We start from the raw sequence: 27,543 nt of genomic DNA on the forward strand, positions 1-27,543 counted from the left end.
TTTCCTAACAGAAAGTTTGGTAGCATGTGTTTCCCCCTTGTTTTGCTTTTTATTTGTTTTTCCTTTAGGGCATAATGCTAATGAAGAACTTAAGAACGTCCCCTTTGACAGCACATTTTTGGGCATCTAGCTGAAACCTGCTGGCTTGTTTGGCTTTGGGGAAAGCTCCTGGCAGATAACCTGTTTTATAGAGGCAAGCAACACATCGTCTATAGCATTGGGCTGATGTGAGGTGTCTTCTGGTAAAATAAAAGGCTGAGCTGGAGGTAGGGATGTTGGAGAATTCTGCCACGGAATCCAGTGAGGCCGGATTCTTTAGAATCCACCCCCCCCCGGAGTCCGGGGTGGAATGGACTACCCCCCCGCCAACCTCCGAAATCCCTGGAACGGACCTACCTGGCAGCAGCTCCGGCGGTGGCTCCGGCGGCAGCTCTGGGTCGTCTTCCGGGCTGCTGCGGCTGCAAATGGCGGCCATCGTAGCAGCTGCCATTTGCGTCCCTGCTTTAGCCGTGATAAGCTTCGTAAATATTTACGTAGCCTATCACGGCTAAAGCGGGGACGCAAATGGCGGCCACTACGCCATTTGCATTCCTGTCTTTTGCCGTGATAGGCTATGTAAGTATCTACGTAGCCTATCACGGCAAAAGACAGGGACGCAAATGGCGTAGCGGCCACCATTTGCGTCCCTGCTTTAGCCGTGATAGGCTACGTAAATATATGCATAGCCTATCACGGCCTAGCATAGGGACGCCAATGGCGTCCCCTACGCAGGACGCCATTTGCATCCGCAGCGGCCCAGCAGCGGATGGAGGCCCTGCTGCGGATTGGCCCGGCCTGCGGCTCCGCGGACTGGCTGCGGAGCAGAGCCGGCCAGGCAGGATTCCGGGGGGGGAGGACCGGATTGCCTCCGCCCCCATCGAGGATTCGGGGGGGAGGATCGGATTGCCTCCACCCCCGTCGAGGATTCCAGGGGGAGGACCGGATCGCCTCCTGCCCCGGCAGACCCCGAAGGAGCCAGGTAAGTGGGGTTTCGTGCACCCCTAGCTGGAGGAGTGGAGTGGCTGGAGCAGGAGATGTCTCATTGTTAAGCAGCCTGCTGGTGGTCAAGTTCTTCCGCGGTTAGAGGCCTAGCTCTTTGGTGGCCTGCACACTCTTTACAGGGCCTACTAAAATGAAAGGCATTCTGGCTGCTTATGCAGAAGCCCTGGTGCGCTGTCGCAAAGCCTGGATGGTGGCCACGTCCAACCACACTGAGCTCACAGTCTGAGTCATCGGTGGCTAGGCACAGACAGCGCTGTGCGAGATGGCATGTACACACTTGCCTGCTTCCCCACTAACGTTCCTGCAAGAAAGATCAACTAGCTCTGTCCTGAGCAAAGTCAGGGATCGAACTGGAAGGGAGGAGCCAGTCACAGCAGGACCAAGGCGAAAGATCCTGGTCAAATGATCCTTGCCTTCCTGATGCCTCCTTCACACTGGACTGGGAACGTGTAAATCTGTAAACTATAATTTGAGGGAGCAAATTTTTCATCCATCCCTATGCATAACGATCACAATCTTTAAAAAGCATCTCCAATATCTCTGCAAAAGGCGAAGTAGAGACAAAATACAGTCCATGTATCAGCAAGGACCAGTACAAGAAAACAGGGGCTATCCCTGGGGAACTGAGATGACTGGAGCCTGTGCTCTTAAAGTTCACATCTTCCCATGAAGCATATCTGTATTTGGGGTGCCAGCCTGTCTAATGAGAAACAGATATACAAGCTGATACTTCTGGATGCGATTTGATAGGTTCTGACTACTAGAGTTGAAACTAATTTGTGGAGAAGTATCTGAATATTTGCAGATTTTGATAATATGCACACTGTTGCAGAAAAGGGGTGCCCTAGGTTTGCGCTGACATTGTTATTTTAATTTGTTATTAATTTATACAATTAAAATATTTATATACAGCTCTTCAGTAGAGCTGAAGCAACATCAGTGGGAGAAGTGACCTACCGTTCCCATGCAGGAATCCTTCACATCCACCCAGACAGAGTCAGCCACAATCTCACTGTTCCCTACTTGATAGTAAGCCACAATCCGGAAGGAAGGCATGAGATCTGGAGTGACTTCCAGGGACATGGAAACCATATTCTGTCCAGCTGACCTGGGCTGCCTCCCAGCCTTAGCTATCTTCCCTTTATTCAAGATCTAATGGTGAACAAGAAACACTGATTGTTTAAGCTGTAGGGGATTAACAAGCATGGAATGGTTTGAATGATGTTGGCTTTGCACTAGTAAGAGCTAAGAGCATTCCATCAGGGGGTAAAGGTTTGGGTTCTCTGCCCTCCCCTGCTTCCTGCTGGTACTATGATACTAGGTAGCCAACTCAAAAGCACAAACACCTTTGCTTCAAAGATACTTTTTGACCTGTGTTGATAACACTGATTATAAATTATTGAGAGATATAAAAATAAACTACTTTTTTTACACTTAAAGCTTGAATATCTCCAAGAACAGTCCTTTAAAGTTTGCTGAGAATTTCTCCCCACCGCAAAACTTGAATAGGTGCCCCTGCTACAGAACTTCCCCAGAAGTGGCAGTAGGGCATGTTAGTACAACAGCCTTTTAAAAGAGCTTTTAATGGGAATTAGACAAATTCGTTATTCCTATGATGGAGATGGAGGGCAGAGGCTGAGAGAACCATGGTTTGCCTTTCAAAGATAAAAAAGATGCTGAAGGACACTTTGTAATGAAGAAAGAACTGCCAGACTAATGTTTCACATACCTTCAGTCAGTGTAAATGTGTAGTTCAGCCCACTGACACTACATTAAACATTATTTCTCTCTCAGACTAAGGTATGAGGTTTCTCATATGGCATGATTTCCATTCACAATCATGTGTTTTCCATCTATAAGAAACTGACAGCTACCAGTCCTCCTTCCAAATACTGTGAACATTAATAAGGACAGCTGGACCTTGGATTTCCATCCTTCCAAGTCCCCGGTACTTACTATGTACGTGAAATACGGGGTCTGCACATTTTGGTTGCTTACGATGAATCCAATATTTAATTTGTCTCCAGCTTTGACCTCTGTAGCTATCATCAGCACTATATGAAGATAGTTTCCAGATCCCCACTGGGTTTCATAGGCTGTAGCCACTATAGTCTTGTTGGTCTGTCGTTCATCTGAGAGTATCTCATGGTTGGTTTTTACCTAGAAAAGGTGAGAAGTGTTAACTGAATCTTGACACAATCATGAATCTTGTTAACTTCAGCACAAAAGGATAAGCAGAAGCTCCATGCCGTGCAGTGCTGAATAAAGATAGCATCCGGGTGAAGGGTGGAACTGGCTCATATCATGGGACCATGAAGATCTACCAGGTTTGATAAGGGTGGTGGATCCTTCTCTAGCACCGCTGGATAAAAAGGAAACAATGGATGTCCTAAGACCTTCTGTCATGGTCAGCTGAAGCTTCAGGCCACCAGTGATTCATACTGTGTGCTGGGTTAAGCACAAGCCCAGTTTAACCCTCACATGTACTAAATAGCTTGTGAATGGTAGCCTGTAGTGTAACTCTGGCTGAGCAGCATGCAGAGACAAGGCACAGAGTGTAGGTGGTAAGATGGAGATGGTGAATTGCCTACCTAGAAGAAATCTGGAACACTGTTTATTGGTAGCTGAAGTTACTGCTCAGTGCAGTGAATGCTAGATATGGTTCTAATTAAAGCCCCTAGCAAACATTGGTTTTGTGCACGTGCGTAGAAAATAACTGGCATCAACCACGGTGTGTCACAGCAGAACTTAATCTCAGGGTGACTCACAAGAATGCTTCGTGTTTGCTGGCCTTGGGGCATGTTCAGGGTCATTTTGGCAGTCCCATCACTCCGAGTAGTTGCAGTATCACTGCTTGCAGAATCTGAGAGTTTTGCTACCAGAGGGACACCAGAGGCTGGGGAGCCATCAGGGTTGGTGACATACACCTGAGACAAAAAGAGATGAGACTGAATAACTTTTCCCATTGCATTTGTAATATCAGTGGATGAAGGAGATTTGTACTGCTATTTATAAGTGGATTTAAAACAAGCCTGGGCCGTAAGAGGAAAAGTGATGAATATTACCATCAGTTCATAGGGCATCCCTGGCTTGAAGTGCCTGGAGGTCTTTGTGAAGTGGATCTCATAGGGAGTTGTCACAATCCTGATGCCAGTTTGCTCAGTCACCACCATGTCGCTGCCTGCAGAAAGAAGAAAGGGGCTGTGGGTAAGAATGAGTATGAAATGAGGTTGCGGGAGGGGGAAGGGGGAGGGATGATTTTACAGCCAGGCAGTTTCATTTACTCCGGATCCAGCAGTTCCCTTTTTTCACACTTCCTATCGGCAGGCAATCCTTTTACATCAGTTTAGCTACTGAAGAATCCCAGGGCATTGGCCAGGCCATAGAATCCCTGCACAGTAAGCTTCCCCGTTATATGCAAGATGGAGCATTCCCTGACATACTAAAAGAAAAACAAAAATGAAAAACAGGTCAACCCCTCCAGGCATAAGTGTGTTCATTGGAGCCCAGTGGACCTTTAGTAGTAGTGGTGGTGGTGGTTGTTATTATTATTATTATTTTGCAATTACAGAGGGAACTCCCAGTAGATAAATCAAGGAAAACATTTCATCTTACATTGATTCATAAATACAAATGATAAGAAAGAAAAGTTCTAAACTTAATCCAACTTATACCAGTAAACAAGGTTGTATTGAATCCTGTACTTTATCGTTCCAGTATAAAATAAAGTTACTCCATTTTTGTATAAAAAGTTATTTGCTGATCGTCCCTCTCTGACTCTGATCATATGAGTTAATTTCATCATTGAGGCCATGTCCCAAACCCTCATGCACCATTCATCCATCGCTGGAGGATTAACTCTCTTCCACCTATAGCTTATTGCCATATGGGCTGCTGTCAGTAAGTAAATTATCATTTCTACATCATCAGTTGGAACTATATCTTTAACACATTGAAATAAAAATATCAATGGGTCCAAAGAGAGCTGAACACCTACAATTTTCATGATTTCATCTTTTACCCTCCTCCAGAAATTTACTATTTGGGGGCAGGTCCCAAAAACATGGTATATATATTTGCTCCACTGGAGCCACATCTCCAACACTTATCCTCTACCTGCCTATAGATTTTGCTAAGCCTTCCCCCTCCTCCTCACTTTTTTCTTTCTAGAATATTGTAATATTTGAAACTGAGGATTTTAGAATATGTTGTTATATGTTTAATTTGTTTTTGGTTTTGTTATGTTTTCTGTTTGCTTGCTTGCTTTTTGTTAAAATTCACAATTAAAAACTGATTAAAAAAAAAACAATAGTAGGCTGATAGGATTCAGGTTTAGTTAAGGAAAAACAGGTCAGCCCCTCCAGGCACAGATGGGTTCATTGGAGCCCAATGGAGCTTTATATCATGCCTGTAGTTTTGAGAAAGGCTTGGCGGCAGTTGGCGCAAGATGAATAGACCTGTGCCGTGGCAACTCTGGAAGCAACAAGTGTGAGCAAAATGTGGCCACTGAATTGGAAAAAGTGCAGTGTGTCCCACAGGTTCCACTTGGAACCCTGTGAATTTCGGACATTTTTTAAAAGAAGGATGTTTTTAGTTGTCATGGCTGTTGATAAAGGTTTTGAAAAAGTAATGGAACAAAGTTAGGAAACAAGTAAAAAGACCTCCTAATTCATTGGTCTTACCAATGTTCTTGATTCCTGCAGTCATATATCAAGATCCCTGCCACCCCTAGGAGCTGGCTCATGTTTTTCACTTAAAACAGTTCTTTGTTTCTGCATTAGAATATTGTAGAATAAAATGGCATGCTTATGAACTATAACTTAGTGGCCATTATGTTGGGAGTTATGCTGGAAGAAATGATGGCTCTCTTTGTAGGGGAAGCTCATAGGAAAAGTATTTAAGACTAGAGTCTAAACAGATACGGCCGAGAGCTGTGCTCAGCAACACCCTCTCCTGGTGGGCCATTTCGAGAAGTGAGTGAAGGGTGGTGAGCCATCACTTCAACCCCCATCTTCTGAAGTGCTCTGCCTGAAAATTCTGTGCCAGGGGCCCACATCTCTTCTGCCTCCAGGACAGGTTGTCAAGGAGAGAGGGGAGGCAGGCATTATCCCCCAGGGGAGTGTATTTAGCCACTTGCTGATCCCTAGTCTAGAGGAACAAAAGGCATGGATTAAGTAAGCAGCTCAAGGGCAAATCTGGAGTTCTTTCAGATTTATGGTCAAATGTACACTAATCATGATTCCTTCCAGTGTGTCCTCCTGCCTCTATTCCCTCCCCTGGGTACTTTTTTCATTTGTATTGTGTCTATTACACTGTAAAGAATTGTTACATACTGTAAACCACTTTGAATGGATTGGCAAAAGGGCAGCATACAGTAAAATTAATTGATGGAATGAACTTTGGTTCCCTCCTGCATTTTCTAACAAGCCAAGAATTCAAATCAGAAGGAACTGAAAAGTTCCGAACTGACACTCTAAACTAAGTCATATTCCATCTTTCGTGCATGAACCATTTGCTATTTCCTCTGGAGTTAAAACCATTGCTCACCGGATTCTGTCATCACTGTTACAGATACATAGAGAGAGTGCCCAATGAGCTCGCTGAGGTTGCGAAATCGGGTCTGTAGCATGGCTCTTGATAGGACAGCTTTCCCAGCCCCATGTTCAATCTGAAAAGAAAAAGAATGGTTTTGTCATCCCACCTGTACTGGGCCTCGCTCACACACATGCACATGCATATATAGACAAACACATAAACATGCATGGTTCATTATACCCGAATTCTCTGGAGTGAGTCTGGGATATTCATTTTTTCATTATCCATTTTCACTCCGAAGAGGACAAAAGCCACACCATCTAAGCTCTTCCCATAGAGGAACCTGGAAGGACAAATGAGATTTAAAAAATAAAGGCTTTGGGAGAGGCTTTTGACAGAGCCAATTAGCAGAAAGAGCATGAGAGGGAAAAACAGGCCATCAGAAAAACTGGGTAGAAGAGTGATGACAGGCGAAGAAATGGGCTATTTACTCCAGTCAAGAAAGAGTGAATGACCTTCAGAGTATCCATCAATCTCATGCAAATGCAGGGTTCCTATGCTTCATAGAAAGCTCTCAGTTAAAATGGCAGCTGTATTGTTGAAGCACAACAACCAAAGGCTATAAGTTAGGATTCAAACTGGTTTTGTAGGCACTGCTTCTGTTGATGATGATCTCATAATTGACCTATGTTATGCATCGTCAAATGTTTATTGAATACATGTAAAATATTAAGGCATTTGTGACCAAGTCTGTACCTGAGGTCCGCAATGTGGTGCCCATAGATACCTCTCATGGTGCCCTCCAGGCTTTCTACCCTTCATGATTTTTTAAAATTATTTTTTTACTGGGAGGCTGGCATTTTGCAAAGCAGTGCACTGGGTCTTTATTTCCGAGAATGGCTCTGGACCATCTTGGGGGAAATTGAGAGGTTGGCAGGGAGGTATTTTGCCTGTGCTGTGTGTGTGTAACTGTGTGTGTTTTACCTGGTTTTCTTTTCTTGGTGTGTGTTGGCTGGCATGTTTGCTCACTTTGGTGTGGTGTTTATTTTGTATTTGTGAGTTTTCCTGAGCATCACCATTTGCCTTCTGTGAAATGGGTATTTTGTTATCCGGGGGGGGGGGGAGGGATATATGTTTTAGCAGTTGGGGTGCAGACTCCACCTCTGCCTCATACTCAGTTTCTTGACCAAGGTACTTGTCTCTAAGCCTCATCAGTTTGCCTTCTGTGAAATGGGTGCTGGAGCAGAAAACAAACAGTGGATTGAGAAGTGGGTTGGTTTTGTGCTCTGAAGCTCAGACCACACCTCTGACTTGTAGTTGGGTTCTTGGATGTTTTGTGACTGGCCATGCCCCATGACAGCCATTTTGTGAGAGTGCCCACAGCACTCCCTCAAAATTCAAAATGTGCCCAAAAAGGTTTGGGGATACCTGATGTATTCTATTACCTGGAAAAAGAAAATAGACCAAACAGTCACAAGATGTCCATTTGCATTTGTGTTGATTTGGGGTCCTGATTCTGTCAGGGCCCAGTCAACAATAGATTATTTTAGATTACCAAGATGAAACGAAGCCACTTGTGCAAAAAGATGATAGTTTATTGATAGAAAATAGTTGCGGAATACACATGCAAAGTAAGTTCACACCTCCCCTCAGCTGACAAAGCAGGCACCGTTGTCACAAGATATGTCAGCTGGGTACCCAAGACAGACAGGGAAGCTGTTCCTGGGCCAAAGGTTCTCCAAGCTGGTAACACATATTTCCCCTTGAAGCGAGATCAAAGGGCGGGCCAGCAAGCTGGATCTTATAAGCTTCTCTGCTAGATGCCTCCTTCTAGCCCATGAGCAACACCTCTCCCCCTCCTCTCTCAAACCAGCAGGCTAACGCACACACAAGAGAAGGGGGTTTCTCTCTTACCCCAAACGTTCTCAAAATATTTAGCCTGGGAATCTAATTGCCTTGGGGGGGGGGAGGTGTCTCCCAACTCTTCTGTGAGAATCAAGGCAATTCACCCTTATCTCTTCCTCCAGGATGACATAATTTAGCTGGCATAAACAGCTTCAAGGCAGGCTATGAATTACCAGCCTGTGTTAAAGGCCTGCGTTCCTAACCATAAAACTGCTAGTTACGTTAAACTACTAACTATACACGTCTCTGTGCATTTTGGGAACTCTGTAGAGTCCACATTTTCTGCTCACCAACCAACCCACTACAGCATTAATCAAACAATCTTAATAGATTAATCATATGAGTTTTAATCAATTAATCTATTAATTAAGTCAGCATGAACGTGCACGCATGTAAAAACAATATTTCTGAAACAAGAAGCATACTTTTTAAATAATGCACACACATTGCATAGCAGGCATGATTTTACAAGAGGTATTCCATCCTACATGAGAGAAAGGGGGCAGGATACCTCTTCTAAGATAGTGCTTACCATTTGCAGTTTTTATAAGTGCTTGTGTTAAAAGTAATTAAAATACTGCCTCATTAATTAAGGCCATCTTTTTATTGACTAGATAAAGTTGTGATTAATAGAGTCAAAGGTGCTGTTAGGGACAAACTTGGGACAGAAGTCCATGGGCCCCAAGTTCTGTAGCTGAGGGGGGAAAATCACTGACAGCTTTTCTTGTGAAGATGCCTTCTATATAACAGCATCTGATATGTAAAAGAGAACAAACATTGGACATTCACCATGAAGGTTCCTTCTGGCTTGGTGTGATGGAGGCATCCAACAATGGCCTATAAATCCCGTATTGCCTAGGAAGGCAGGGATCATATGTCTTAACTGCTCTCTGGTGAACTGAAATAATCAGGTTTACAAAAGACCCTGGAAGCGGATGCCAGAGCAGATAGGAGGGCCCTATGTTGGCAATGACTCTACTGAAAAGCAAAGCTTAGATACCTCCTGGGCTGGAGAGCTATGGGGTCACGGAAAACAGGCCTATAGAGGAGAGGCATTTTCCTTAGAGGAAGGTCTCCCTGATGGGTCTCCATCTGAAATTTGTTTCATGTCAGAAACTTGTTGACCTAGTGCCAATCTAGGATGGCTCCCTAGATGCCCCTTTTCTTTGAGACAACAAAAACTGAATAGGATCTGGAGACTCTTATTGTTAGAAACTGTCCCTATGGCTCTTGCCTCTATAAGGTGAGTTATGGCTCTTTTATAATAACTTGCTTTGTCCATGACATGGAAGTCAGGGATGACTGACATTTATCCCTGGTCTTGATTGGAATTCTATTCCATAACCTTAGTGGAAAGTTTAAAACAACAACAACACTCAGGAACTCCATTGCTGTGCTGACTTGAGCCATGAACTTGCAGACTGAACTTGCAGATTGATAAGAGAACCTGGTTCTGGAGCAGAATGGTTTACTATTCCTGAATTCCCTTGGGTAAATTATATTCCTGCCGACCTGAATGGAGTGATAGCTAAGTTTAGGTTGTCCGTTGTCCTTTCTTTGGGAGGAGGGATGGCATAACATTTGTTCTCCATTTCAACAAGGACATATTTAAGTGTCTCCTCTCCAGAGAGGAGGTTGCCCCTAAAGGGGACCACAGAGAGGTTAGAGCATGAGGCAGGATCCACATCTGAACATCAGAGCCAAATAGATTATACCAGTGGTGGCTGGTATTGCTCTGGTTGAGAACTGAACTGGACCTGTTGTTAGATCAGCTATGATGACATATGTCTTGGCCACTTACTGTTAAGGTTGTTAGATCAGCTATGATGTTAGATCAGCTATGATGACATATGTCATCATAGCTGATGCAACAGCTCAGAGCTTGCTGAGTGATCAACTCTATCTAGAAGGACCTAAATCAGGCCTACTTACATGAATCACTGTCAGTGTAAGAAGGCCTGATTTAGATCCTTCTAGATACAGCCGATCACTCGCATCCAGGAAGCTCTGAGGCTTTAGGCCTCATGGAAATAGGTACATTTCAACTTAACTACCTCACTTAAGGAGGACAAAAAAAGCATTTCTCTATTAGGGGTCTTAGATCTGGGAAACACCAGTGCACCCCTAGAGGTGGACTGCGTTGTCTCTTGAAAAGCTGGTTGCGGACTTAAAGAGGAGATGGCTTTAGAAAATAAAGGCTGGAAAATCATCAGTATTGAACAGTCTGGGATTAGGATTGTATCATCACCATCATCATCAGCCTGTGGTCAGACCGTTCCCCAACTTCTCCTTAGGTAGCAATAGAGAACCCACAAGGGATCTAACTGACACATTAACCTTTTCTTGTGCCTTATGGGATGAGGTTTTATGGCGCATAGGCAGTCTGCTCGATAGTAACAGATGAAGTTCTGAAGATTCAGAGATAGACTCCTCTAAAGAATGAACAAGAACTCCCCCCCCTTTTTTTTTTTTTTACTGTAAGCACCTACTCTTAGGAGGACTTGAATTTGGGGCTCTTTCCCCTCCTTTCCCTTTGCCCTGGGGGAAGGAGGTGGTAAAGAACTGAGGACAGTTCCTCTTGTCTGCCCTGTTGTTGTTGTTCAGTCGTTCAGTCGTGTCCGACTCTTCGTGACCCCATGGACCATAGCACGCCAGGCCTTCCTGTCCTGCGCTCTCTCCCGGAGCGTGCTCAAGTTCATATTCATTGCATCCGTGATGCTATCTAGCCATCTCATCCTCTGCCGTCCCCTTCTCCTTTTGCCTTCAGTCTTTCCCAGCATCAGGGTCTTTTCCAGGGAGTTTTCTCTTCGCATTAGGTGGCCAAAATATTGGAGCTTCAGCTTCAGTATCTGTCCTTCCAATGAGCACTCAGGGTTGATTTCCTTTAGGATGGACTGATTTGACCTCCTTGCAGTCCAGGGGACTCATAAGAGTCTCCTCCAGCACCACAGTTCGAAAGCATCAATTCTTCGGCGCTCAGCCTTCCTTATAGTCCAGCTCTCACAGCCATACATTACTACTGGGAAAACCATAGCTTTGATTAGACGGACCTTTGTCGGCAAGGTGATGTCTCTGCTTCTTACTATGCTGTCTAGGTTGGCCATAGCTTTCCTCCCCAGGAGCAAGCGTCTTTTAATTTCATGGCTACAGTCACCGTCTGCGGTGATCTTGGAGACCAAGAAAGTAAAATCTGTCACTGCTTCCATTTCTTCCCCTTCTATATGCCAGGAAGTGATGGGGCCAGATGCCATGATCTTAGTTTTTTTAATGTTGAGTTTCAAACCAGCTTTTGCACTCTCCTCTTTCACCCTCAACAAGAGGCTCTTTAGATCCTCTTCGCTTTCTGCCATTAGGGTGGTATCGTCTGCATATCGGAGGTTGTTGATAATTCTCCCAGCAGTCTTAATTCCGACCTCTGATTCATCCAACCCGGCATTTCTCATGATGTACTCTGCATATAAGTTAAATAAGCAGGGTGACAATATGCAGCCTTGTCGTACTCCTTTCCCAATTTTGAACCAATCGGTTGTTCTATGTCTGGTTCTTACTGTCGCTTCTTGGCCCTCGTACAGGTTTCTCAGGAGACAGGTAAGGTGGTCTGGTACTCCCATCACTTTAAGAATTTGCCACAGTTTGTTGTGATCCACACAATCAAAGGCTTTAGCGTAGTCAATGAAGCAGAAATAGACGTTTTTCTGGAATTCTCTTGCTTTCTCCATGATGCAGCGAATGTTGGCGATTTGATCTCTAGTTCCTCTGCCTCTTCGAAACCCAGCTTGTACTTCCGGTAGTTCTCGGTTCGCATACTGCTGAAGCCTAGCTTGTAGGATTTTGAGCATCACCTTGCTGGCATGTGAAATGAGCGCAATGGTGCGGTAGTTTGAACACTCTTTGGCGTTGCCCTTCTTTGGAATTGGAATGTAAACTGACCTTTTCCAGTCTTGTGGCCACTGTTGAGTGTTCCAAATTTGTTGACATATTGAATGCAGCACTTTAACAGCATCATCTTTTAGGATTTTAAATAGCTCGGCTTGGATACTGTCATCTCCGCTGGCTTTATTGTTACTAATGCTTCCTAAGGCCCACTTGACTTCACTCTCGAGGATGTCCGGCTCAAGTTCAGTGACCGCACTATCATGGCTATCAGGGACATTCTGATCTTTCCTGTATAGTTCTTCTGTGTATTCTTGCCACCTCTTCTTAATCTCATCTGCTTCTGTTAGGTCCCTGCCTTCTTTGTCCTTTATCATGCCCGTCTTTGCACAAAACGTTCCCTTGAGATCTCCAGTTTTCTTGAAGAGATCTCTAGTCTTTCCCATTCTGTTGTTTTCCTCGATTTCTTTGCATTGTTCATTTAAGAAGGCCTTCTTGTCTCTCCTTGCTATTCTCTGGAACTCTGCGTTCAGTTGGGTATATCTTCCCCTTTCTCCCTTGCTTTTCGCTTCCCTTCTTTCCTCAGCTACTTGTAAAGCCTCATCAGACAGCCAATTTGCTTTCTTGCATTTCTTTTTCTTTGGGATGGATTTCGTTGCTGCCTCCTGAACAATGTTACGGACCTCCGTCCATAGTTCCTCAGGCACTCTGTCTATCAGGTCTAATCTCTGAAATCTATTCCTCACCTCCACTGTATATTCATCAGGGATATGATTTAGGTCATACCTGAACGGTTTAGTGGTTTTCCCGACGTTCTTCAATTTAAGACGAAATTTTGCAAGAAGCAGCTCATGATCTGAGCCACAGTCAGCTCCAGGTCTTGTTTTGACTGACTGTATGGAGCTTCTCCATCTTTGGCTGCAAAGGACATAATCAATCTGATTTCGATATTGACCATCTGGTGACGTCCATGTGTAGAGTCGCCTCTTGTGCTGTTGGAAAAGAGTGTTTGCTATGATCAGCATGTTCTCTTGGCAAAACTCTATTAGCTTTTGTCCTGCTTCATTTTGTACACCAAGGCCATGCCTGCCTGTTATCCCGGTGATTTCTTGATTTCCTACTTTAGCATTCCAATCCCCTATGATGAAGAGGACGTCTTTTTTTGGTGTTAGTTCTAGAAGGTGTTGTAGGTCTTCATAGAACCGATCAACCTCAGCTTCTTCGGCCTCAGTGGTTGGGGCATAGACTTGAATTACTGTGATGTTGAATGGTTTGCCTTGGATTCGTACTGAGATCATTCTATCATTTTTAAGATTGTACCCCAGTACTGCTTTTCCCACCCTTTTGTTGACTATGAGTGCTACTCCATTTCTTCTAAGGGATTCTTGCCCACAATAGTAGATATGATGGTCACCTGAATTAAATTCGCCCATGCCTGTCCATTTTAGTTCGCTGATTCCCAAGATGTCGATGTTCAATCTTGCCATCTCATGTTTGACCACCTCCAGCTTACCTTGATTCATTGATCTGACATTCCAGGTTCCTAAACAATATTGTTCTTTACAGCATCGGATTTTCTTTTCACCACCAGACACATCCACAGCTGAGTGTCCTTTCGGGTTTGGCCCAGCCGCTTCACTCTTTCTGGCGCTACTTGGAAATACCCTCTGCTCTTCCCCAGTAGCATATTGGACACCTTCCGACCTGAGGGGCTCATCTTCCGGCGTCATCTCTTTTAGCCTTGTGATACGTTCCATGGGGTTTTCTTGGCAAGAATACTGGAGTGGGTTGCCATTTCCTTCTCCAGTGGACCACATTTTGTCAGAACTCTCTGCCATGACCTGTCCGTCTTGGGTGGCCCTGCACGGCATAGCTTATGGCTTCACTGAGTTACGCAAGCCCCTTCGCCACAACAAGGCAGTGATCCATGAAGGGGCTTGTCTGCCCTACTTATGGCTTAATTTTAGTAGGCTGACCTTTTAAGGAACATCATGGGAAACCAAGGGTGCCAGCCTCATCAGAGGAACTTAACACTGCACTCCTTAGTTAATTTTATGTTGTTTATTTAAATAAACCGATCCTTTAAAATAAATGATGGGCGGAAATGGGGTGCCAGCCTCATTTGAGGAAGTTAGCTTTGCAGTAGCCAAAACCATGGTTGCTACAGTCTTGGGAGAGACTGGAGCAATTGTGAGACACTTTATATTTTCAGCCATTTGAGGCAAAAAAAAATAGTGCTTTCTCTTCCGGAAGGCACTTCCCCCGGTAGTGAGAGGCTGTAATACACAGAATAGCGCTAACCATTTTAAGCAGTTTGAGAAGTGGGGCCTCAGTAACAGTCTTAGCCATCTGGTGGTCAAAAGCAGTAATGCACAAATTGTCCTCATCCCAAGATGGGGCCTAGTTTTGGTGGGCAGGTGGGGAAGCCAAGAATAATAACATCAGACTGCACTCCACCCCTGGTCATACTCCCACTAATTTACCCCTGAGGAGGAAGGTCTGGTTCCTTACTCGGCCTCTGTTGATGCTCTAGGGTGGGAAATATGGCTGCAAGAGTGGGCATGTCTAGGATGTGAGGGGTTTCAGCCTGGCTTTGCTCTGCACACTTCTGAGGAGGTAGGCTATGGCTCCTTAGCAAGTCTCCATTAGTGTTGCAGTACCAGAAAAGCCCTTATAGCAGCAAGAGCTGACGTGTATAGGGTCCAGATGGATCTGGCTCCTTATTAGGCCTCCCTTGATGCTGTTAGATAAAAAGTCCTTGCTTTCGGTTTAGAAGAAAAGAATGCCAGGCAGGCAGCAGTGGATCCAACACTATTTTATTGAACGTTTTGCAAAACGGGTGCAGAGCAGTCTGGACCCCGAGACACGTGTGCAAAAGCCTTTTATATCATATCGCTTCTATTGTTCTCACCAGTAACCAATGAAACAGTTAGTACATCGGCTCACTAAGTTAATATCCAATAAACAGTCACTATCAGCTTACCAAGCCGTTAGTCATGAGTGCGTCAGTATGATTCCCTTTTTGCTCCGCCTATATTTTCCCGCCACTCGGGCTCTTACGTAACTTGAGACGCCAATGGTTATGGAGTCTCCTTTTTCTAACAATTCCCTCCTTTAAGTCTTTATTCACGTCTTAAAGCATTTAAAACGGAGTTTCTTTATCAGCACAATAAAGCAAGAGCATCTGTTTTGACAGAGCGGTTTCAATTAACCGCTGGGATAAGCCTCTAGCGCAGGGGATAATGCAACAACCAAATAACACTAAAACTCCTATCATCACTACAAGCGAAATAAGGATTGAGGCTGCTAGGTGTTTCCATTTTCCAAACCATCTCTCCAACCAGTCAGTCACGGGGTTGTTAATCCCTGAATTCTCGGCTAATTCTTCAGACAAGGCGGTGAGACCCTGCAAAGCCCTTGTTACCGTGCCATCTGGGGCAGTGTTGTTAGGGATGAAGGTGCAACACCGTCCACCTAGCATGACACAAACCCCTCCTTTTTCTGCTAACATCATATCAAGAACACGCCGATTTTCCCAAGCCATTTGGCTGGTGGCATCTAGCTGCTCAGCCAATCCTTTTACAGCATCTCGAGTATAGTTTATAAACCTCTGCTGATTATAATAAACGTAATTGATCCAATCTACATTTTTGTTAATGGTCACCCACCAAAACAGGGTAGATTCAAATCCTGCAGAAATTTGATTTCTTCCTTTGAACTCATCTGGCACTCCCCTTGGTACTCCTATGGAGTCAATATATATTTGATCATCAAAAGGGGTTACTGATCGTTTCTGCTGGGGTTGGCCAGTCTTCTCTGCTGGATGGTATGCAATTGAAAAGGGGACTGCCAACTGAACTAACCCACAAGCTCCGGACCAATTGGAGGGCAATACCTCATACAACTCTAGGCCACCACAATACCACCAGAGATCAGCTCGTGGGATTGAAAGGGAATTATTCCTAAAGCGAGTAGAATTAACACATCTTACTTTACTCGTCAGGTTCCCTATACGCCCCTCTGTGTCTGCAAGGTTTCGGTGTATGCATCCGGTATGGTTTCTTCTTTGCAGGAAGACTGTGGAAGGTCTGACACGATCCTTTGATTTGAGTGGGGGGTATAATTTATTGAGGGTTTGGCATTCCTCCTCTCCCCATGCATCAGGGTGTTGGAACAAACGGATCACGCAGGTGAGGAGGGAAGGAGTGTCCCATCCCAGTGGAAAGGGCAGCACCTTTGCCACAGATCTCCCTGTGGCACAAACAAAACAGTCAGACTTATTTAAAGACTTGGCTGTATACTTTATCCACTCTAACCACACATTATCAGTTTCCTCTGTTATTGGGATCCCTAACCTGGTTCTCCAGGGACGCCTCTCTTTCTCAGGGATCTGTACCAGAAGTGGTCTGAGGGGTGTTGGTGTGACATTTCGGGGTTTTATCTTAAAGCTGTCAAGCCCAAGTCCTTGAGGTATCACCATCCACGTTAATATTTCTTTAACCAACATTACCAACACCACCCACAATACTTGCTTCATATTACAAGTTTTTTGTAATTCGAACCCGAGCTTTTCCCAGATGTTGTGACTTGTATATTACAGGCGATTGTGGCTCCTGGATGGCTTCTTCGCCTGTGTCCTTGGCAGCTTCCAGAGGGGTGCCAGGGAGCAAAGGACCGTTGCCTGTGTCCTCCTGTTCTTTCCAAGTGACAGAAGGAAGCGAGGGTCGCTTAAATGGCTTTATCCGGCTGCAATGTGTCCATTTACTAGAACCCACAAGCTTTACACACGAGTGGCTGGTTGGTCCCACCAAATAAGGCCCCTCCCACCCTTCCTTTAAAGCTTCTTTATTCCACTTTTTCAGCAACACCTCGTCTCCCGTCTGGAAGAGATGGATAGGTGCATCTAACGGCAGTCTCTGAAACGGAACGGAATAAGCTCGTAGCTGTGAAAGAACAGACTGTAGAGAAGTCAACTGATCCCTTAGCATCTGATCACCCACCTCCCACTTGACTTCCTCCCTCCTTCCGCAGTGTACCCGAGGCGGGAACCCAAACATCAGTTCAAAGGGGGACAATTTTATGTCCTTTCTTGGCATCCTTCGAAGCTTCGTTAAAGCTATTGGCAGAGCCTCAACCCAAGTGAGCTTCACCCCTCGTTGGAGTTTGGTTAAAGTCTCCTTGAGGCTCCGATTGATTCTTTCAACCTGTCCACTTGCCTGGGGCCTCCAGGGGCAATGTAAATGCCACTCTATTCCCAGAGCTTGTGCCAGCCCCCATGTAATAACTGAGGTGAAATGTGAGCCCTGATCGGACTCTATAACTTCGGGCAGGGAGAACCGGGGCACCACCTCCTGTAACAATTTAGCAACAACAGTTTTAGCTTGGCAGTTCCTACATGGAAACGCCTCTACCCACCCTGTCATTTGACATACTATTACAAGCAAATACCTGTAACCCCTACATGGTGGCATCTCAGCAAAATCAATCTGCGCCCTCTGGAAAGGATAGTAGGCCCATGGTCGCCCTCCTTTTGGAGGAGGGGGTGCCCTGGGAGGGTTGGTTTTCTGGCAAACTTCACAGGTTGCGGCTAGTCGGTGGGCGCATACAGTTAAGCCAGGGGAGACAAACAGCCTCTTGCAATAGTCGATCATGGCTGATGCTCCAGGGTGTCCAAGAGAATGGTGAACTTGCTCTAGAACAACCCTCTGCAGGGTCTGTGGAAGAAGCAGTCTTCCATCTGTCATCTGGATCCATCCGTCATCACAGGGACTTATTCCGTGTTCTTGTGCCATTCGTAACTCAGCAGGGGAGTATGTGGGGCGCTCTTTTCTTTTGGGTAGAATGAGGAATGTTCCTTGGATTCCCTCTCTGGCTGCTCTTTTTGCGGCCTCATCTGCCTTCTGATTTCCCTGTCTCCATTTTTCCTCTTTTTCTTTCCCATGGGCTCGGACGTGGACAACAGCTACTTGTGAGGGTAGCTGGAGGGCATCCAGAAGATCCACTATTAGGCCGCCATTAGCCACTGGAGATCCGTTTGCTGTAAGGAATCCCCTCTCTTTCCACAGTTGCCCATGAGCATGCACAACGGCGAAGGCATTTTTGCTATCGGTATAAATATTTACTCGCTTTCCCTTGCTGGCTTGCAGGGCTCTTGTCAGGGCTACCAGTTCAGCGGATTGGGCGGAGAAATGAGGAGGCAGCCTTTCCTCATGCACACTCTCCTCTAGAGTAACGACAGCCGCGCCTGTGTAGCGCCTTCCATCCAGCATATAGCTAGATCCATCTACAAACAGATCTCTGGCTCCCTCTATTGGTTCATCCTCAAGGTCCGGTCGGCCTTTGGTGTCCAGGTCTAATACTTCAAGGCAGTCATGATCTGGGAGTCCTGATCCGTTTGTGCCCAGTAATGTTGGCAGCAGTGTGGCGATATTAAAGCTGGAGCAAGCCTTAAAAGTGAGGTTTTCGTTTGTTAGTAAACCTATTTCATATCGGGAATGCCGGGCTGGGTTGAGAAATTTGCTTCCTCCTCCTGATCCCAAAATTTGTGGCACTCCATGCGGCACCCAAATTTCAATGGGTCCTCCCATTGTCAATTTCTCCGCTTCAGCGCAAACCAGAGCCGTTGCCGCTACTGCCCTCAGGCAACTTGGCCATCCTCGTGCTACGACATCTAGGACCTTGGAGTAATATCCCACTGGTCTCCAAGAGGGCCCTTTTCGCTGGCAAAGCACTCCCGAAGCTATGCCCTTATTTTCATGCACATAAAGTCTAAATGGCCGGCTGGGATTTGGTATGGCTAGAGCAGGTGGTGACACAAGAGCAGCTTTAAGACTGAGAAAAGACTTATTCATTTCCTTAGTCCATTTCCATTTATCCAGTCTATCTTTCTGCAGCGCCTCATACAGCGGCCGCGCTGTCTCCCCGTAGTTTGCTATCCATAGTCGGCAGAATCCGGTCAACCCCAGGTAGGCTCTCAATTCGCGGGGGGACTTAGGGACAGGAGTGTCACGGATGACTTCAACTCTTTCTTGCCCTAGGCTCCGAGTCCCTTTAGTTATGTGGTAGCCTAGGAATTTTACAGTTGGTTGGGCCAACTGTACTTTTTCTTTTGACACTTTATACCCCCCCCCCGCTAGATAGTTGAGGAGGGAAACCGTCCCACTCAGGCACGCATTCTTGGCCTTGGCTGAAATCAGGAGGTCGTCACAGTACTGGAGGAGATGCACCTCTGAGTGCTGCTGGACCCAGGGTTCGAGATCCTTTTGGAGCTGCTGGCCAAAGACCACCGGTGAAAGATTCAGCCCCTGAGGGATGACTGTCCATGCTAATTGAACTTTTGACCCCCCCCCTGGGCTTTCCCATTCAAAGGCGAACAAAGGCCTTGAATCAGGGTGGAGGGGGATGCTGAAAAAGGCGTCTTTTAGGTCTATGACAGTGAACCAGGCGTGCTCTTCCGGAATTCCTACAAGGAGGGTGTGTGGGTTGGGGACCACAGGATGGGGGGCCTCGATCTGCTGATTAATGAGCCGGAGGTCTTGCACTAAGCGGTAGCCCTTGCCCCCCCCTCCCCTTTTTGGCACAGCGATGATGGGCGTGTTATAGGGAGACATTATCTCAATGAGCCGGCCTTCTTCTCGGAGCTTTGTTATTACTGGTTGTAGGCCCTCCTTTCCTTGGCGGGAAAGGGGATACTGTTTCACATGAACAGGCCTTGCTCCCTCCTTGAGGGGAATTTTGTATGGTGCTGCCGACTTGGCACGAGAGGCCCCTCCAATCCCGGCCCAAGCTAGAGGGTTGACTCTGTTTTCTATTAAGCTCCAGTCCTCGGTGGCCGCTGGGATGGATTCTTCTGCAACCTTCAAAAGGGCCATTTGGTAGTTACTACTCTGCTGTTTAGGGAGCCGTATCTCCATCCTTCCGTCAGGAGTAAAAGCAATCTCAATTTGGAGTTTAGTCAATAAGTCCCTCCCTAGCAATGCCACCGGACAGGAGGGGGTACAGACAAATGCATGTTCTAGGTGTGTTTTCCCAACCTTGGTGAACAGGGGACGAGAGAGGGGCACTTGAGTTGCCCTTCCCTCGACCCCCATTATGGTGGTGAACCCCCCACCTCCCGTTGGGGGCTCACTGAGGGGGAGGACGGACAGGGCGGCCCCTGTGTCCACAAGGGCTTTGTAGGAGTGGCCCCCAACCTTTATTTTGACCATGGGGTCCCGTCTTGCCTCAGAGACGGCTAAGAGGGGGCCGGGCCCCGGTCTGTCCTAATCTCTTTCCTGTTCATACAGAACTCTCTGCGCTTCTCCCGTATTTTCCCCTCTCTCTTTCTGCTTCAAAGCCTCACAGTCACGCTTCCAGTGCCCCATTTTCTTACAAAAGGCACATTGATCTTTCCCCAGGGGAGATCCTTTCCTTCCCCCTTTCCTCCCCTTCCTAGCTCCCTCCTTGTCAGGTTTAAGAACCGCAGCAAGGAGCTTGGCCTGCCTCTTGTCTTTTTCTTTTCCTTCTTCTTCTTCTCGCCTCTCATAAACCTTTTGAGCTACTTCAACTAAAACTCCTAAGTCAGCTGCCAACCCTCCTTCAACTTTTTGCAACTTCTTTCTAATGTCCTGGCAGCTATTTCCCACGAACTGAGTCGTGAGGATCCTTAAATTATTTGGATCATTCAAGTCAATGTCAGTATATTTAGCGAAGGCTTCCCTCAGCCTTTGGAGGAACACAGCAGGAGGTTCGTTTTTGTCTTGCTTTAGAGTCAGGACTTTTTGCAAATTGGGGGCCCTTCTCGCGGCTTGCTTCATGCCTGCTAAAATGAGTCGAAAATAGTCAGCATGTAAGCGTCTATGTGCCGCTGTGGCCACCCCCCAATTGGGTCGCCCTGTGGGCAGAACCTCCACCGTCTCCTCCTCAGTTGCTTGGGGATTTTCCTCCCTATACTTGGCTCGTGCCCCTGCAAGGATGGTTGGCTTTTGGCTGAGAAAACAGGTGTTCAATAGCATTTGTGTATCGTCCCATGTCGGGTTGTGAGTAAGCCTCACATTCTCCATCAGAGACAGGAGTGGCCCGGGATCCTCTTCAAAGGAGGGGTTAAATTGTTTCCAATTATACAAATCAGATGTTGTGAATGGGACATAAACAAACATCGTCCCTTGAGGATGTTGGGCGGTAGGGTCGGGGACTTCTCTGATGGGGAAGGTGAACTTCACCGGTGGTTGGGGGTCCTTTCGCAGGTTGTAGTTAGGTCCCCCTTTTGCCTCTCTCTGTAGGACCTCCAATTTTTCCTCTAGGGAATATAGACGATCTTGGAGAGTGTCCTGGCATTCAACTAGAGGGGTGGGGTCCTCCGGTACTATTTCATGAGAGGGGTCCTTCTCGGGGGCATCTAACCGCTGGGCGGGCCCCTCAGGAGAGGGTGGTGGTTGCAACGAGCGCCCTGCGACGGCTGTCCCGTAGGGAGGAGGAAGCAGTAGGTCCTCCGGTGCCGTGGCCACGACCCTGGGTGGTCCTTCTTTTGGTGGTTTCCTTTTGACCACCATGGGAAGGGCAAGGGACATGCATTTAACAACCCACGGAGCAGGCCTGCCGCCAAGGGGCACACAAGTTGCCCACGAATCAATATAAGGGAACTGGTCCCAACTTCCCCTCTGTGCTACTATTGTTCGCACATCAGATACCAAGGTTGGGTCAAAAGACCCCTCGGGTGGCCATTTGGGTTCTAATATTGGCCATTCCCGGGTGCAAAAAAAGACAAGACGATCCTTTGTCATCTTAGTTCCATAATCCTGCTTAAAATGTGACCAATTGCGCAAACAACACTCCAAGGGCGTATGGGACTTCTTCGCAGACTTAGATTGGGACCTGCCCATGACGGTGGGAATTTCAGTCAGCAATTCTTGCGCTTCGCCCTCCTCTGACCTAGCCCGTCTCCGGGGTAAGGAAATGCAGATCGGGGCTCCTCACTCGCTTCGCCCATAGGCGTCTCACACAATCACAAACACACCACCGTCCCGCGTTTATCCCCTGATGTAAGCTGTTTCACTTACCCCAAAAACCTCTTCTGTCCCGCCCGCAGCTGCGTCCAGCTGCTTTATTGATCCACTGCCGGTGCCTAAAAGGAGTGATCACGTCTCCCTCTTCCTCTGGCGTTGGTCCCCAGGCACTTCTGCCGCCACCGTCGTGAGGAGAAGGCAGTATAAAACAACCGCCTGTGGCCACTTCTCCTCCGCGGCCCCTCGGCTCAGCGCGAAGGGGACGCGCCCCGAAGCAGGATCCGAGTCACGGCACCAAATTGTTAGATAAAAAGTCCTTGCTTTCGGTTTAGAAGAAAAGAATGCCAGGCAGGCAGCAGTGGATCCAACACTATTTTATTGAACGTTTTGCAAAACGGGTGCAGAGCAGTCTGGACCCCGAGACACGTGTGCAAAAGCCTTTTATATCATATCGCTTCTATTGTTCTCACCAGTAACCAATGAAACAGTTAGTACATCGGCTCACTAAGTTAATATCCAATAAACAGTCACTATCAGCTTACCAAGCCGTTAGTCATGAGTGCGTCAGTATGATTCCCTTTTTGCTCCGCCTATATTTTCCCACCACTCGGGCTCTTACGTAACTTGAGACGCCAATGGTTATGGAGTCTCCTTTTTCTAACAATGCTACATTGCCAGAAACCCCTTATGGCACCTATGTTGGCATGTATAGCATCCAGAAGGCCTCTACTGAGGCTCCAGTGCCAGAAACCCACCATGGCGCACTAGACTGTCATTTATAGGGTCTGGAAAGATCTGTCTTCTTACTAGGCCTTTGTTGCAGGAAGAAGCGAACTGTGGGTACCCTCCAAAGGAGTCCCTTTAGCGTCTGGAGCAGTTCGCCTTTTGTTTCTGGAACATTATTTAGTGATCTGCTTTTTCTTCATTTGCAGTCTTGGAAAACAGTTCATTTCCCCCTCAGAGCCATGAGCAGAGGAATTGAGGAGAGATAACAACAATAAAGAGAAAAAGAGGATTTCTTTCTTTATTTTTTTTAGAATTAAGAACACAGAAGTTTAAAACGCTGAGAGAGAATATGGATCAGGCAAAGGTAAGAGAACAAAAGCAGCTAAGAGAGAGAGGGAGAGAGACCTGAGAAGAGAGGAAATTAATAGCAGCACTCTGTCCTGGGCAAAGGCAGGGAAAAGAACTAGGTGGAGTCCAGCACATGATACCCGCCTTCCTGGGTAATAGAGGGAGTTATTGTTGGATACCTCCTCACACCAAACAGAAGAGAACACTCCTTCAGAGGCATTGCAAATATATATATATATATATATATATATATATATATATATATATATATATATATATATATTTGTTGTTCAGTCGTTAAGTCGCGTCCGGCTCTTCGTGACCCCCATGGACCCATAGCACACCAGGCCTTCCTGTCCTCTGCTCTCTCCCAGAGTGTGCTCAAGTTCATATTAATTGCATCGGGGATGCTATCTAGCCATCTCATCCTCTGCCGTCCCCTTCTCCTTTTGCCTTCAGTCTTTCCCAGCATCAGGGTCTTTTCCAGAGAGTTTTCTCTTCGCATTAGGTGGCCAAAATATTTGAGCTTCAGCTTCAGGATCTGTCCTTCCAAGGACCACTCAGGGTTGATTTCCTTAAGGATTGACTGATTTGACCTCCTTGCAGTCCAGGGGACTCGTAAGAGTCTTCTCCAGCACCACAGTTCGAAAGCATCAATTCTTTGGTGCTCAGCCTTCCTTATAGTCCAGCTCTCACAGCCATACATTACTACTGGGAAAACCATAGCTATGATTATACAGACCTTTGTCGGCAAGGTGATGTCTCTGCTTCTCACCATGCTGTCTAGGTTTGCCATCGCTTTCCTCCCAAGGAGCAAGCGTCGTTTAATTTCATGGCTACAGTCACCGTCTGCGGTGATCTTGGAGCCCAAGAAAATAAAATCTGTCACTGCTTCCATTTCTTCCCATTCTATATGCCAGGAAGTGATGGGGCCAGATGCCATGATCTTAGTTTTTTTTAATGTTGAGTTTCAAACCAGCTTTTGCACTCTCCACTTTTACCCTCAACAAGAGGCTCTTTAGATCCTCTTCGCTTTATGCCATTAGGGTGGTATCGTCTGCATATCTGAGGTTGTTGATAATTCTCCCGGCAGTCTTAATTCCGACCTGTGATTCATCCAACCCGGCATTTCTCATGATGTACTCTGCATATAAGTTAAATAAGCAGGGCAACAATATGCAGCCTTGTCGTACTCCTTTCCCAATTTTGAACCAGTCGGTTGTTCCATGTCTGGTTCTTACTGTTGCTTCTTGACCCTCGTACAGGTTTCTCAGGAGACAGGTAAGGTGGTCTGGTACTCCCATCTCTTTAAGAATTTGCCAGAGTTTGTTGTGATCCACACAATCGAAGGCTTTAGCATAGTCAATGAAGCAGAAATAGACATTTTTCTGGAATTCTCTTGCTTTCTCCATGATGGAGCGAATGTTGGCGATTTGATCTCTAGTTCCTCTGCCTCTTCGAAACCCCGCTTGTACTTCCGGTAGCTCTCGGTTCACATACTGCTGAAGCCTAGCTTGTAGGATTTTGAGCATAACCTTGCTGGCATGTGAAAAGAGCACAATTGTATGGTAGTTTGAACACTCTTTGGCATTCGTCTTCTTTGGAATTGGAATGTAAACTGACCTTTTCCAGACTTGTGGCCACTGTTGAGTGTTCCAAATTTGTTGGCATATTGAGTGCAGCACTTTAACAGCATCATCTTTTAGGATTTTAAATAGCTCAGCTGGAAGACTGTCGTCTCCGCTAGCTTTGTTGTTAGTAACTAAGGCCCACTTGACTTCACTCTCTAGGATGTCCGGCTCAAGTTCAGTGACCGCACTATCATGGCTATCAGGGACATTCAGATCTTTCCTGTATAGTTCTTCTGTGTATTCTTGCCACCTCTTCTTAATCTCATCTGCTTCTGTTATGTCCCTGCCTTCATTATCCTTTATCATGCCCGTCTTTGCACAAAATGTTCCCTTGAGATCTCCGATTTTCTTGAAAAGATCTCCAGTCTTTCCCATTCTATTGTTTTCCTCCATTTCTTTGCATTGTTCATTTAAGAAGGCCTTCTTGTCTCTCCTTGCTATTCTCTGGAACTCTGCATTCAGTTGGATATATCTTCCCCTTTCTCCCTGGCTTTTCGCTTCCCTTCTTTCCTCAGCTACTTGTAAAGCCTCATCAGACAGCCACTTTGCTTTCTTGCAGTTCTTTTTCTTTGGGATGGATTGAGTTGCTGCCTCCTGAACAGTGTTATGGACTTCTGTCCATAGTTCCTCAGGAACTCTGTCTATCAGGTCTAATCCCTTAAATCTATTCCTCACCTCCACTGTATATTCATAAGGGATATGATTTAGGTCATACCTGAATGGTTTAGTGGTTTTCCCTATGTTCTTCAATTTAAGCCGAAATTTTGCAAGAAGCAGCTCATGATCTGAGCCACAGTCAGCTCCAGGTCTTGTTTTTACTGACTGTATAGGCATAGACTTGAATTACTGTGATGTTGAATGGTTTGCCTTGGATTTGTACTGAGATCATTCTATCGTTTTTGAGATTGTACCCCAGTACTGCTTTTCCCACCCTTTTATTGACTATGAGTGCTACTCCATTTCTTCTAAGGGATTCTTGCCTACAGTAGTAGATATAATCGTCACCTGAATTAAATTCGCCCATGCTTGTCCATTTTAGTTCACTGATTCCCAAGATGTCGATGTTCAATCTTGCCATTTCATGTTTGACCACCTCCAGCTTACCTTGCTTCATTGATCTTACATTCCAGGTTCCTAAACAATATTGTTCTTTACAGCACTGGACTTTCTTTTCACCACCAGACACATCCACAGCCCAGCCGCTTCACTCTTTCTGGCGCTACTTGGAAATTCCCTCTGCTCTTCCCCAGCAGTATATTGGACACCTTCTGACCTGGGGGGCTCATCTTCCAGCGTCATCTCTTTTAGCCTTGTGATACGTTCCATGGGGTTTTCTTGGCAAGAATACTGGAATGGGTTTCCATTTCCTTCTCCAGTGGACCACATTTTGTCAGAACTTTCCGCCATGACCTGTCTGTCTTGGGTGGCCCTGCATGGCATAGCTTATGGCTTCACTGAGTTACGCAAGCCCCTTCTCCACAACAAGGCAGTGATCCATGAAGGGGGAAAATATATATATATATATATATATATATATATATATATACATATATACACATATATATATATACACACACACACAAACACACACACAGACACACACACACTCAATATATAATCAAAGGGGCTCAGAACCCGGTTATTTTGAACTGAGTGATCAAGGGGGTTCAGAACCTAGCTGGCATCTCAACAACTCTGAAGGATGGTTTCATACTGCTATTATAAAAAGGGCAATCTTCATGAGAGAGACTAAGGTCAATGCCTCTTTCTTTCATGCTTTGGGTTTTTTTTTAGTTTTTGTAATTAATTTTTTTTAACAAATAAAACATGAATAAACAATGAAACTTTGTGGGAACACACTGAATACATTCTGCCATCAATATCATGTATTACTTGCATGTTATGTGTGTGTGTGTGTGTATACTTGTGAATATACTGTGTGTGTATGTGTGTGTGTGTGTATGTATATATATATATATATATATATATATATATACATATACTGTGTAGTATGTATGTATGTATGTATAAATATGTATATATATTCATTAAGTGGTTCATACAGCATGTTATGTGGAAATGTGGATTTCATTGCACAGTTTTTAATGAACTGCAAACCAGACTGTAATCACATTATTCTGAATATTTTAAGCCAATTTGAATTAATTTTCCTTCACCATCCCATAGTTGCATACACTTACCTTGCAGTGATAGACACTGTGAAATTCCTCTCATCGTCAATATACAAAAACTTCTCTGATGTTTTCAGTATGACTTCAAAGCTTGGCAATACTGGAGATAAAACAGAAGAGGAGAATGTCAATATTGGTGGAGTGCTAGGGGCAGGTCATGCCAGGTAAGGGGAACAAGGGAGAGATGTGTAGTATCTGTCCCCTGCTCCAGGACTCTCCAGAGCCAAAGGATGGCTGGGGGAGGTGTGACTCCATCTTCTGGCCTTTGTTTGCTGCTCTGCAATGCCAGGTCTGTTACCCAGAAAACCT

At 45.8% G+C, this 27,543-nt stretch overlaps 1 protein-coding gene across 1 annotated transcript in view; it reads right to left on the reverse strand.

The window, feature by feature from the left end:
* Window positions 1–27,543, reverse strand: part of LOC146353172 (venom factor-like) — a 149,671-nt gene that overhangs the window by 106,712 nt on the left and 15,416 nt on the right. Inside the window, 7 exon segments of the mRNA XM_084835879.1 lie at window positions 1,999–2,193; window positions 2,998–3,201; window positions 3,810–3,968; window positions 4,107–4,222; window positions 6,589–6,709; window positions 6,817–6,919; window positions 27,244–27,334. Of these exon segments, the coding sequence (XP_084692005.1) occupies window positions 1,999–2,193; window positions 2,998–3,201; window positions 3,810–3,968; window positions 4,107–4,222; window positions 6,589–6,709; window positions 6,817–6,919; window positions 27,244–27,334 (989 nt within the window).

Source organism: Heloderma suspectum, chromosome 2 (assembly GCF_057233095.1).
Source record: "Heloderma suspectum isolate Gila_16-S chromosome 2, 16-S_ref, whole genome shotgun sequence".
Classification (NCBI taxonomy): Eukaryota; Metazoa; Chordata; class Lepidosauria; order Squamata; family Helodermatidae; genus Heloderma; species Heloderma suspectum.